Source organism: Corvus hawaiiensis, chromosome 12 (genome assembly GCF_020740725.1).
Source record: "Corvus hawaiiensis isolate bCorHaw1 chromosome 12, bCorHaw1.pri.cur, whole genome shotgun sequence".
Lineage (NCBI taxonomy): Eukaryota > Metazoa > Chordata > Aves > Passeriformes > Corvidae > Corvus > Corvus hawaiiensis.
This window is the reverse complement of record NC_063224.1, coordinates 8,511,572-8,523,969: the sequence shown is the minus strand read 5'-3', so window position 1 is coordinate 8,523,969 and position 12,398 is coordinate 8,511,572. Positions and strand designations below refer to the sequence as shown.

Below are 12,398 nucleotides of genomic sequence, written 5' to 3'. Positions count from 1 at the left end.
GACTATTTTTTGAAATGTTCGCCATCAAGCCACAAGTGCGATTCCTACATCCTGGCAGTGCTCCCAGCCCTCACCCAGTGACATGATCCTCTCACACAATCCCCTTTGACTCCCAAGATGCATTGAAAATTACACTTTGCAGTCATAAGCCAAAGCACAAGGCTGAAGGGAATCCAGCTCCAAACACAACTGCTCTGGCAAGAGGAAGGAGCAAAGAAAGCATTATTAAAATACAAAAAGCAAGTTCTGAACTTGCACAAGGAGCAAGCCAAATGCAGAGGCAGGAACCCCCAGCAGACAATCTCACTGCATCCTGACAAGCTACAGCTCTGACTTGTCTGGACTGCCCCACAACCGCCTCCCAGGTTACTCCGGATTTATACCAACAGGAAAGTGTGTTTTGGCCCTACACATTATTTAAACAGTACCTTTGCATTTTCCTCATAATTTTTCAATTCCAGCAGCAGATTTTGTTTCTTTTGACTAAGTTCTCGGATAAGATCCTGCTCAGCACTTGTATCCATTAGGTTCCCTTTCATGTCCTCACCTCCTGGCAGATAGCCTCGGACTGTACAGAAACAAAACAGCCTATTTCAGCAAAGACTTCCAACAGCCTCCCCCGAACTTCAGTTTCTGTGACGTGACTCCCTTGTACCACTTCTGCAGCAGATACTAGTTCTGATCTTCAGCTAGTACTATCCAGCTGAAAACCTGAGCATTGATTTACACCCACAGAGGCTCTCACTTTCTTGGTGACTGGGGCAAGAGAACTGCACAGAAAAAAAAAGAAAAAAAAGAAAAAAAAGAAAAAAAGAAAAAAAGAAAAAAAAGAAAAAAAAGAAAAAAAAGAAAAAAAAGAAAAAAAAAGAAAAAAAGAAAAAAAAAAAGAAAAAAAGAAAAAAAGAAAAAAAAAGAAAAAAAGAAAAAAGAAAAAAAAGAAAAAAAAGAAAAAAGAAAAAAAAAAAGAAAAAAAACGTGGATTTCCAACCTGTCTTTAAGCTTTACTCACCTGACCACACAAGTGCAACACCCAGTCCTTTTGCAAGAGGATTCCCACTGCAATCATTCTTTCAGGCGCTCAGGCAAGCTTACAATTATGCAAAATTAATAAAATGTGTACCTGGATTTCTAGAGCTGGTCAGAGGAGTTGTTGCTGTCTAGAAGTGACTGTAAGTCACTGTTAATCAGCCAGTAAACAAGATTTACCCACATCAGTTTTTCCCCAAATCAAGGGATACTTCACTTCAAGGGGTAAGATTTGTTTCCCAGTAGCCCAGTGGAGCACAGAGTTATGGAAATACCTCTAACTATCTGTGGAGACAGAGCACCTGAACAGGTGATGAGACAACTTCCATTTTGCTCTAAGGCTGTGTGCTCTGATTGCAGCTGACAATGAAAGCCAGGGACAAAAATCTTTTACCTGGGAAGAATATGCTGCCTGATTGCATGACTGCTGCCCTGTAAAAAGTTGCATGGAACTTGAAATCATCCAGCTTGCACACTATCCTCCGATGAAAGGACCCACTTTATTATTTCTGAGTGAGTAATTCATTTAAAATGACACAGAATGCAACACAGAACAACACCTCATGTGAAAGGATGCTGGTCCCAAATAGAACTCTAATAACATTGTCTATATTACCCCAGCCACACTAATTACTAAGGCCTAAAGGGATCCCCATCGTGCCAAGGCTTGTTTACAATGGACCCACCAGAAAAGGATGACTGCATTCAAGGATACCAACCTACACAGCTCTGCTAGGACAAGGTTCTCCAGAACTGCTTACAATGCTCCCCTTCTGTAAGCTTGGGAAAAAGCTTTATAAGCTGAAGCCCAAGTGCAGCAAATCCCCACAGCCTGTGATTAAGACAGACAGCAAAACACTCTGCTATTTAACAAGGACAGGCTTTTGTTTCAAATAGGTTGTGCCAGACCTGCTTGTCTCAGGCCACTGACGCCAAGGAGTCGGATAATCACACCAGTGTCTTTCCTGGAGCCATCCCTGTAAATTCATACTGAGCTTATTTAAATAATCTGTGATCATATTTGTTTCCACTCACAATAACCAGGTCTGACTTCTTGAATGCATGGTGGGATAAATCCACCACTTCTCCAATCTCAGGATAGCATTTTCCAGGAAACAAAGCACTGTTAACATCTAAAATTTCTAATATAAAAACTCTTCATCTGCAGAAGAAAACCAAAACACACACGCCCTTAGTTCTTTAAACACCTTTACCTAGTGAAAAGCAGCCAAAGAACTAAAACACAGGAAAAAAAGATTTCCTATACATTCATCTATTATAATGTAGCCTGAAGAACCAGAGTCTGTACTGAATATCATTATCTTTGCATTAGGATGGGGTTTCTTCCATTAGACAAATGAATTCTGATGGTTTCTTGGATCATAATGAAACACATGCTGATTTTCACAGAGAAGGCAATATTCAAAATCCTGTTTAGAGATAGCGTAACTCAAAATTCCCTTAACTGCACATAAAGCAAAGGGAATTTGGCACACAAAATGTTGGAACCAAAGCAATGTTTAGCTAATATGAGATGATGTGATGTGCCTGATATTACTGTATATTACATTAATATCCTGAACAATGCTTTTACCTTCACCATCAATTGAGCAGCAGATTAACTGGGTGCTCCCATCCATTCTGTAATCCCCCTCCACCAGTCCTGCAATCGAGGAAGCGAAGTTGTCCTTAAAGATGACCTCCCCAGTCCGGTCACTGCGTGCATCAACCTGGAACAACAGAAGTTCTAAGTCTCAGCATGAAGAGAAAAGCCAACTCCAAAACACATGTCAAGCCACAGTTTGAGCTGTTAACTGAAAGCCAGCTCTGCTCACAGAACTGCAGGTAAAGTTGCAGCTCTGCTCATCCAAACATCACACATGAAAAAAAATACTACTAAGAAATGACCTCTAGACAGGCTCTAGAAGGAGCTAGAAGGAATTTCTCTTCTGAGATGCTTCCCTAAATTACAAAACTAAAAAAGGAAGGAAATAAAAGGGACTGCAAGTCTGCACTGGAAAGTTTATGCACATATGATGCAGCAATGATGGGACTAAACCAGAAATAACCTTAATGCAGTACTTACAACCTCTCCTCTTAGCTGGAGCCCTTGTGTGGTGAATTATTTTTATACACAAATACCACAACTTTCAATTATCTTTCATTGGATAAGAAGGGTGAGGTGGGCTCAGTTCCACGCACCGTGAATTTTCCAAAGCACAGGTCACAGCATTACTCTTTCTAGGAGCTATGGACTGTTTCAGACCAACAAGTAGGGTAGAGACTGCCAGTGGAAAAGAACAGGAGTAAAGCAAGGAGAGGTTCCCTCTTTAACAATGTTACACATCTAATCCAATTTAAGTCGCAACACATCTGGGCTCCAGACTGTCAGCTTGATATGAAGCTCTTAAAGTGCCGCAGGCTAATGAGAGTAATAAGAGGTGTGAAGAAAAAAGCACAGCTTTACAGAAAAACCTGGCAAGCTGCATCCAGGAGAGATGTGGCAGTTAAAACAGTCATTTCTGGCAAAGGGGAATACCAAGGAACAGGCTTAAAAGACTGAGCTGTACAGAACGCCTTTACATAAAATGAAATAACGCTTGATTAATCCTGCCACAGTCAAGACTGACGCTGCTCTCCTGTTACATAACTGCTTTGTCTTCCCTGTAGTTTGGGAACAGCCAGGAAACACTGCAGAGGATTATTAGCGTGTCCTCAAGACACACCTGAATAGAGACACCCAAGAGCTCTAGGATGCAGCATATGATCTCTGCTGCCATGGAAACAACTTGCCACACCTTAGCAATTGACTCTGAGCTAAGCAGGGGAAGCAGTTTTTCTCTGATCATGCACTTGGCACAGGACTCACCAGCTAAACTAGGTTTATTGCAACAGATCTGCAGCACTCAGGTTTCTCAGTCTTTTTCATTTTTTGGCTGTTGTTCTTCAGATAACTTAACAGCCTTGTTCAAACACAGCCCCCATAACTACAGCTCCTCATTTTCCCCCTGTATAAACTCACCTTCCCATTAGACCAGCCAGTGATCAACTCACACACTCCATCAGAGTTCAGGTCAAACGCATGTATGCTCATGGCTTGGTTTTTTGACTGAGGACAGAAAAGAGAGAACAAATTAAGCTTGGGTATGTTTTCTAAACTGCACATGCTTGGCACAGGCAAAACACTGGACTACAAGACTACAGAGAGTACAGAAAGAAATACAACTATTTCTCTGAACAGTAAGTTTGAGCATTACTATTTCTAAGGTCACACACACATGTGACACCTTAGCCCTTGCACTACTAATCTAGTACAGTGCTTTCAAAGGACCTGATCATTACTTTGAATACATTTCCATCCAAGCAAAGGATTAGAACTCACAAAAACAAAGTGTAAAAAACAAAATCCTCTAGGAAAAAAAAAAAATCAGGGCTTCAACGCTGTCATAAAATGAGACCACTGAGGACAGCCATGAGCCTCTTCCTGCCACCTCTTGAGGAATCTTCTTATTACTATTAAATATACTACTCTGTGTTATATTAAAATGAGCATCAGGAAAGGATCTTGCCAAACTGGTTTGCTGGAGCAGGAAATTGCTATTGATGAGAAAAATTAACCTTGAACACAGACAATGCAAGATTTCAGTCTCTGAAAAACAGTTTATTGATCCAACCAGAGGATCTCCTAACATGAACTCCAATGTCTCTGTTGTTAAGCTGAAGAATCCCTAGTTGTATGGCTGTACCCCTGTGGTTTAAACCACGACCAACAGCCCAAAAGTACTGCAGGAACTGACCTGGTATTTTATATGAACCTATAAAAACAGGTAGATTTTGTAAGAACAAAATTACATTCAATTCTCTGCTCAGCAAAGTTCATTTAAGGGTAACATCAGAATGACCTGAAATTAGATACCAAGTCTCCTGGGAGCCTTCAAGCTTCCAGCAATGAGACTCCAACAATGGACTAACCTTAATCCTCCAGTACCGCGCTGTCTTGTTATAAACTCCGACGGTGCCATTAGCAAGAGCGTAGCCAAAGCGACTGCCATACATGGGGCTAAGTGCAGTGACAGTCTGGGGGGGAAAGGAGGGACAGAGAGGATACAGGACTGAAAACTTCTGCAACTTCGAGTAACAGGGAACAGGCTATAGATCTATCATATAAAGCCTACAGTTCTTCAATGGTAAGTAAGTCTGTTGTAGGAAGCATTGAATACTGAAGTAACTACTTCTAAGAATCAGTCTGAAATCACTGAAGGCCTTGTAGGATTTCCTCACACAAGCTGTATTGCCAGTGTTAGGACACACTTCAGCAAGGATTGCAGAACTGCCCTCAAACTGTGTACTTCGACCAACTATTTCCTACCACAGGCAGCAAAACAACTGCTCATAGGATTCCTGTGGTCATCAGTGCTAACACACTATCATTGAGAAACTACACACAACATTCCTTAAGCTTAAGGAGCTGATGATGCCAAAGGTTCAACTTGGCTGGGTTGGGAGAGCCCTGGAGATATTACTGGTAGAAAAATCTTTGCCCAGTACTAGTAAGATAAAGATTAAAAACTCCCACAGTTGGACTTCTTTGGAACACAACTGGAACACCAGGCTAGGTGTCCTACCTGAATAAGCTCTGGGGAAAGACCTGAGAGTCGTAACTTGGCCTGTTTCTCACTCCTTTTAAGACCCATTCCTCATTGAGGTTCTCATTGGAAATGCAGGTTTTTCCACGCACTGAGACTAGAGATTTTAATGTCAGGAGGAACAATTGCAATCGTCTGTCTGGCCTTCTGTACAACGTAGCACAGGAGACTTCCTTCAATTAAATTCTTCCCCAACTTCTTACTTAAACTCATCTGACTGTGGTCCTTGGATGTTTTTACCACAAAACTTTGTTTCCAAACCCTTCATCCTTTCCTCTCACAATCTTCTGCAGAGTCTTTCCTAAGTATCAAACTAAATTACGAGCACCCAGTAAGGACAGAAGACCACAGCAAGAGTCAGAAACTCAAATGTAACGATACTACCTAAATTTATACCTGATTGTCCATTTACAAGAATCACAACAGCCTACAGCTTCAGTTTCACTAGAGTAAGTGATTAAATACAGAAAATGAAAACTATCCAAGACTTCCAAACCAAACATAATGTATAAAGACATTGTTCCCTGAATTTACCTTTCAAAAAAGAAAGGTTTAGGTTCAGCTGTGTCCTTTTATATCAGAACAGTAGAATTGTAACAGGCCTCCTATGACTGCAGGTGTGAATTTAAAACAATTCTACTGAGGATCTGGAAATAAATCACACTTGAGAGTGACGGACCTTTCTTTTAACTAGAAATATCTACATGACCAGACTGACTACTGCACAGAGAGCAGAACATATTACAGGTCCAATTCTAATTGTAGTGATAGCAACAGCCTCCTTTTCCAGAACAGTGCCTGGATTTGTCTTTTATAGCTCTTCATAAGTGGTTTATTAGCAAAGCCTTTTAGCCCTATCTTGGGCAGCGGAGAGACCTCAGATCATTAAGGACAAAGGTCTGTGGCCTTACTCTGCCTTGGGTCTAGCAGGGCCATGACAAGACTGAGAACACTTCTAAAAGCAGTGATAACGGTATTTTACTCCTTTCCAAGAAACCAAAATCAGTGGGGATCTTCTCTCAATTCTTAAGCTAAACAGCAACTCCTACACCTTTTATTTACCCCTCTGTAAACCTTTCTGCCCCATACCTTACTTTAGTCACCACAGCTCTTTTTAAATAGCTAGTGTGTAACTCCAATTGCAATATAAACTTCCAGTTTTGCCTGGGCATCCCCCTTCCACCATGCCATGCACTGTCTGGATATACACACAGGGACAAGTTACATCATTATGATTGCATCAAAAACATTTGAGGAAAACTGTAGAAGACATCCTTTTACTCAGAAGGACACTAAGAGCTTCCATCACAATCCAGCAACCTTAATCACCCTTGCACAGGGTCCTGACTGTCAGCCAAGAATAGTCACTTTTCTTAATGGGGTGAAAGGTTTGTAAATAAACAAAGCAAAAAGCCCCCTGCATAATGAAAGATATTATTAAACTCGAACTTTCGCTGTTCTAGCAGAATAGATAGTGTGCCAAATAGTTAAGTAACTACTTAACTACACAGTAAATCTGAACCAGAGAAGCTTTGGAGTACACAACACTTTCAGCTCTGTCAGCAACTATAATAAACATTAGCCAGAAATAATTTACCTCAGTCTCTGACATTTCTGCCACAATTTCATCTTCTTTAAACACGCGGATGTCAAAATCTTCAGAGCCAACAAGAAGCTGAAAAAAAATAGTGCTCCTTAAAAATAATTATTCAACCTAAGGAAGCAAGTGCTAGGATCCAGAGGAAAAATTAATATTTCAAGTCCAGCAATGAAGAGGCTTCAACAGATCTATGAAATGTTGCCAGTGTTGCACTGAAGATCCCTTATTAAGCAAACAAACACACACAAAATCCCCCAAAACAAACAAAAACCAATGAATCCAAGAATCGACCATCTCTGCTCCTCCAACTTAAGTGGTGGCTGCCACTACTGCAAAGTAGAAGCAAAATGGGCTTTATCTTGATATAAAGCACTGGATTGGGTCTTCTGCCTCCTCATTCCTTAATGTTTCCCACATTTTAGTTCTTTTCCTGTTTCTTAGCATTCTTTTCCTGTTTCCTAGAAGGCATTAACTGAAAAGGAGCCCAGTGGAAAAGCTCGTACTGAAGAAGGTGACAATGCTCAGGTTCTCTTTTGAAAATTGAGAAACCAAGGAGCAGATCTGCTCAGTCCATAAAGTCATTCGTCAAATCAATGACAAACAGAATTATAAATCAAAGTCTAAACCTGGTAGTACTTTTCCCCACTGGAACCCATGAGCCTTTCATCTTTACTTGGCAAAAGAGATACAAATCCGTAACAAAGTTGGATTTTTAAAAAGATTAGAGGCTTTTTTACTTCCCAAGTAAAAATGCTTCAGATTATGTCAACCTAAATCACACCAAGTTAAGTCTACTGCAGCTATTTAAATAATTTACAACAATTTACATATTTAAGAAGCACAGATTTCTTGACCAAATTGCAACCACCAGAAAAAGGCAACCAGCTAAAAGCACACAATCTTGAAACAATTACTGGTGATGCTGTATTTTCCCAAGGTGCATAGATTTTTTTCATTTTTTTGATTTACCACATCCACCTCAGTGACTTTCATTCCACTGGACAGAAATTTGAAAGAGCAAGTCGAAGTTCTGCCCCACAAGTCTTTTGCAAGATGGGAGAAAGTAACCTTCATCAATCTAAAAATCCTGAGGAAGGCAGTGACAAGTTAGTTCTGTTAGCTACTAAAAGGATATTCATGTAGTTTTAGAATCAGTCTATTTTAAATGTAAACATGTTTTTACAAGGGCAGAAAGAACAGAAATTAAGCTAGCACAGTCATTTACCAGGTAAGACACAAAGTGATAATTTAGGAAGCTGCTTCTGTGCATTTTCTCAGAACTTCAGTTTTAAACCAGAGGCAGTTTCACAAAAGCCACAAATAAAAGTAAATAAATAAGTAAAAACTCTTTAAAATCACCTAGATAATTAAGATCAAAAAGAACTCTAAAAAATTTCAGTAAACACATGTTGGGGTAACTGGTCCAACAAGTTAGTTGGACATTGCATCCAGCTCTACTCAGCTCAGAGTAGCACCACATTACACCAACTGCCGAGAATGAACCTTGATCAAGCAGAAAAATATAGCAAAACCCACTGAAAAGCACAAGAGTAAACCATTTACAATTAGTGCCATAAATCACTTCCCTGTTTTCTGAATCCTTGTACACTATCTCCACTCTCTATGAACGCCTCTCAGCACATTAAAAAAATACAAAGAGGAGCTGTGCAGAAATCGTTTGACTTCCTGAAGATCCCAATGATGCAGTGTCTGTATCAGTTTTGTGCTTATAAAAAACACGTGAAAAGTGTTGAGGCCATTTACACATCACTATTACATAGCCCAATTCGATATTCCAAACAAGGATTTTTCAGGAACTAAACCAAGAAGCTTAAGTAATTATGCTTAAAGTTCTACAACAGATGACAAAAGTAAGTATTTTTAGCATAATGATTTAACTTCATATCGATTTGCATCTGATGTATACTAGGAAATCATTACTCTTCTTAAAGATTCATATTTAGAAGCACAATTGTTCCTCTGGGATGAAGGAACATTTCCAAAAGAGAATGCCATACAAATTCAATTTCACCCATCTCTTGCAACCTGCATGATCAGAATGGCAGCTATTTCCTATTGTTTGTCTCACATCATATTAGCAAGATGTCTGTTACAAGTTACTGCCATTTTAAATCAGCAAAGCAAAGACTATTTCATTTCCCCACTCACTATTCGGAAACAGGAGGGCTGGATGTGAAGACAGATTTCTTGATTTTACCAAGTGTAAGTGAAGCTTTTCAAAAGGACAGCTTTTTAAAAGTTCACTTTTACATATAAGATGCTTGCAAGTTGTTCCTCTGAAATTTAAGAGTTTATAACTATATTCAAGAAATACCACTAAAATAGATGCCTTGCCAGGTGATGACCACAGGCATTTCATTGTGTTGTTACTGGTGTAAACAAAAATGAGAAACTTTAACTGGTAATATAAGTCAGTTGTATTTGATAACCGAAGGGGGTTTTTTTATCATCTCACTTACAAGACCACAAGAACAGCTGAATTTGTGTGTAAATGGTTACAAACCTCAGCTTTCCCATCACCATCAAAGTCACACAGTGCTAAGGAACGAACGTTGTCTCCAGTAACCTGCAAAGAGAAGGACAGTACTCAGTGATGGTCGCAGCTGTCAGAAGCTGAATTATTTTTATTATCTCAACTGCAACAGAACAATTGACACAATCAGTGTTCAAGCAACTTCTGAGTGCACTGAATACATGGCCAAAACACAATTTAAGGCCTGAGATAAACTAAGAACAATCAACAACTAAATTAATACTTATAATATTAAAAAAAAAAAAAAAATCAAGATGAATTACTGCCATTGAAAGAATCTTCTAATAACATCAAAACTATTATGCCTGGCCTTACCGTCCAAAAACGGTCATTTCCTTCATAATCAAAGCCCTGCAGGGCACAGTTTCCACCAATAATAGCAAGTGGAGGTGAAATATCTCCCAGCTTTCCAAGAACTATTGCATTGGCTCCATCTGAAACCTACAGAGAAGCATTAAAGGAAAAAGAAACAGCAGACAATCATACATCAGAGTACACAAATAAAGAAGAGAGCTTCCAACATTATCACTGTCAGTTTAGCTGAGCTCTGAATGCCTACTATTTTTTTTCAATTTGGTCTTGCTAGGTGATGTGACATATGAATGCGATGTGTATCTGTATGTGTGAGAATAAATTTTCATATATTAATTTTGAAATACTGCAGATATTCTAGAGACAAAATGTTCTGAATATAGTAATGGAAATAATACATAGCACAGACAATTGACGAAGTAATGTAAAAACTGCAATCTTTACAATTAAAAGCAACAGAAAATGATGAAGATAGTAAAAAAAGCAGACAGTTACATCAACTTGCCTCTCTGTAAAACAAATCCGAGTTGTTATACACATCATAAGCCAATAAATTAGTCTGTGTTCCAACCAGAAGACAATCATAACCCAGCTGAGGGTTCAGCACCCCTGAAGTCAGACAAGTGATCCCTTGATTAATGTTCAGAAGAGAGATGTCTGAATCTTGGTTACTTTGCACCATTCGGTTTGTGTTTGTTCTCTGTCCTCGGGCATGAGGATTGTGAATAAAAACCTGTAGAAACCAAGATATAAATATTAATACAACACATGTATCTGTTTGTATACAAACACTAAAGACTATTGTTTGGATAATAACTGCAATGGGGAAGAAGGCATTCACTCAACCTAAATGAGGACAAAAAACTGGGGGTTACTGACAATAGTATTTCTCACAGTTATTCTTTAAACTATACTAGAAAAAGGGAAATGGCAGGAAAAACAGTGCTCTAGCCAGTGGAGTTGCAACACCATTGTTTTGTTGGTTTCTGAAAATGACAACTGATAACTCTTCAGAGTAAGGCAAAAACAGGAAACCAAAGGAGCAACAACAAACTAAACAAATTACCTCCAGCTGGTAGCAGTGTTTGCAAAACACCCCAACCATTCAGGACAATTTACCTGGTACATATCTGTAACCTCCATCTATAGGCGAACGTGGTTAATTTAAAAAGGAAGAATAATAAATATGGTTTCACTCTCACTGACCAATGCTCTTTAATAGTTTGGAGCCAAGTAAGAGGATCACAGGCTCAACAGCTTGCTTTCTGGCTGTGCAGTCTGTCCCTCGGACAAGCCCTTGTTCTATGCTGTTCCTAAAGGCACCAAATAAAATGAATAATGCTGGGAAACATCACAGATGAACCCCGTTTGTATTTACAACCTAAGTGCCTCTGTGGTTTTATGCTTCAATCTATGCTTTGTTAGTCGGGTTGTACTAAACTCTGTTTTGTTTACGTTTCTAACTCAATCATAGCACACAGGATGCTCTCTGTTCCCGTCAGGCTGTTTGTGCATCACTCACAGAAACCTCAGCCCCGTTATCAGCACGGAGCTTGGTCTGTAACAGTGCCAAGTCTCACTGCTCTGAGAACTGCATGATAAAACCCACAGCTTCAAAAAGTCCCGTTGTCTGCTAGAAAACGTGAAAGTTTCCTTGGCGACTTGGGTTTGTAAAGTGGTTCCGGCTGGAAGAAGTCACAGAAGTCCCCTAGAGCGTGTTACTCCAGATTGTGTCCAGACAGCTTTTGAATATCCCCAGGGCTGAAGACTCCACAGCCTCTCTGGGCACCTCTGCCACTGCTCAGCCTCGTCACCTGCTATTAATGTTTGTAAGCTCCCTGCTGCCGCAGAGCGAGGCTTCGAGCATCGCGTCCCCGCACGCAGCTCGGGGGCCTGCCGGGGGCAAGGGACATAAGCCTCCAGCTCCGAGCTCTGCTCAGCCCTGGCGCAGGGGAGCTGGCGGGGGTTGGCGGGGGTTAGCGCGGCTTCCGCGGCGGCCGCCCGGGCTGCTCGGCCGGGCCAGGCCGCGCCGCAGCCGCCGAGGCTACTCCTGCCCCGTTACCTTGCCCGCCTGCGTGGCGGCCGCCAGGCAGGGGTGCGTCCCGTCGTACCGGCCCAGCGCCACCATACGGGGCAGGATCTTATGGTTGAGCTTCAGCGTGAACACGGGCACCAACATGATGGGCGAGAGGCCGCGGGGCGGGGCACGCCGGGGAGGGCCGGGCCGGGCCGGGCCTCGGGGGCCGCCGCCGGACGCGGA

At 40.9% G+C, this 12,398-nt stretch overlaps 1 protein-coding gene across 2 annotated transcripts in view; it reads right to left on the bottom strand.

Moving 5' to 3' along the window:
- The window catches only part of BBS2 (Bardet-Biedl syndrome 2), an 18,278-nt gene extending 5,880 nt beyond the window's left edge, over nt 1-12,398 (bottom strand). For both annotated transcript variants that reach the window (XM_048316333.1, XM_048316334.1), the window contains exons 1-9: nt 12,201-12,398; nt 10,644-10,871; nt 10,142-10,267; nt 9,797-9,859; nt 7,270-7,347; nt 4,999-5,103; nt 4,049-4,135; nt 2,621-2,756; nt 429-568 (exon numbers count right to left, since the gene is read on the bottom strand). In XM_048316333.1, the coding sequence (XP_048172290.1) occupies nt 429-568; nt 2,621-2,756; nt 4,049-4,135; nt 4,999-5,103; nt 7,270-7,347; nt 9,797-9,859; nt 10,142-10,267; nt 10,644-10,871; nt 12,201-12,317 (1,080 nt within the window). In that variant the 5' untranslated portion in view covers nt 12,318-12,398. The remainder of the gene's footprint in view (nt 1-428; nt 569-2,620; nt 2,757-4,048; nt 4,136-4,998; nt 5,104-7,269; nt 7,348-9,796; nt 9,860-10,141; nt 10,268-10,643; nt 10,872-12,200) is intronic.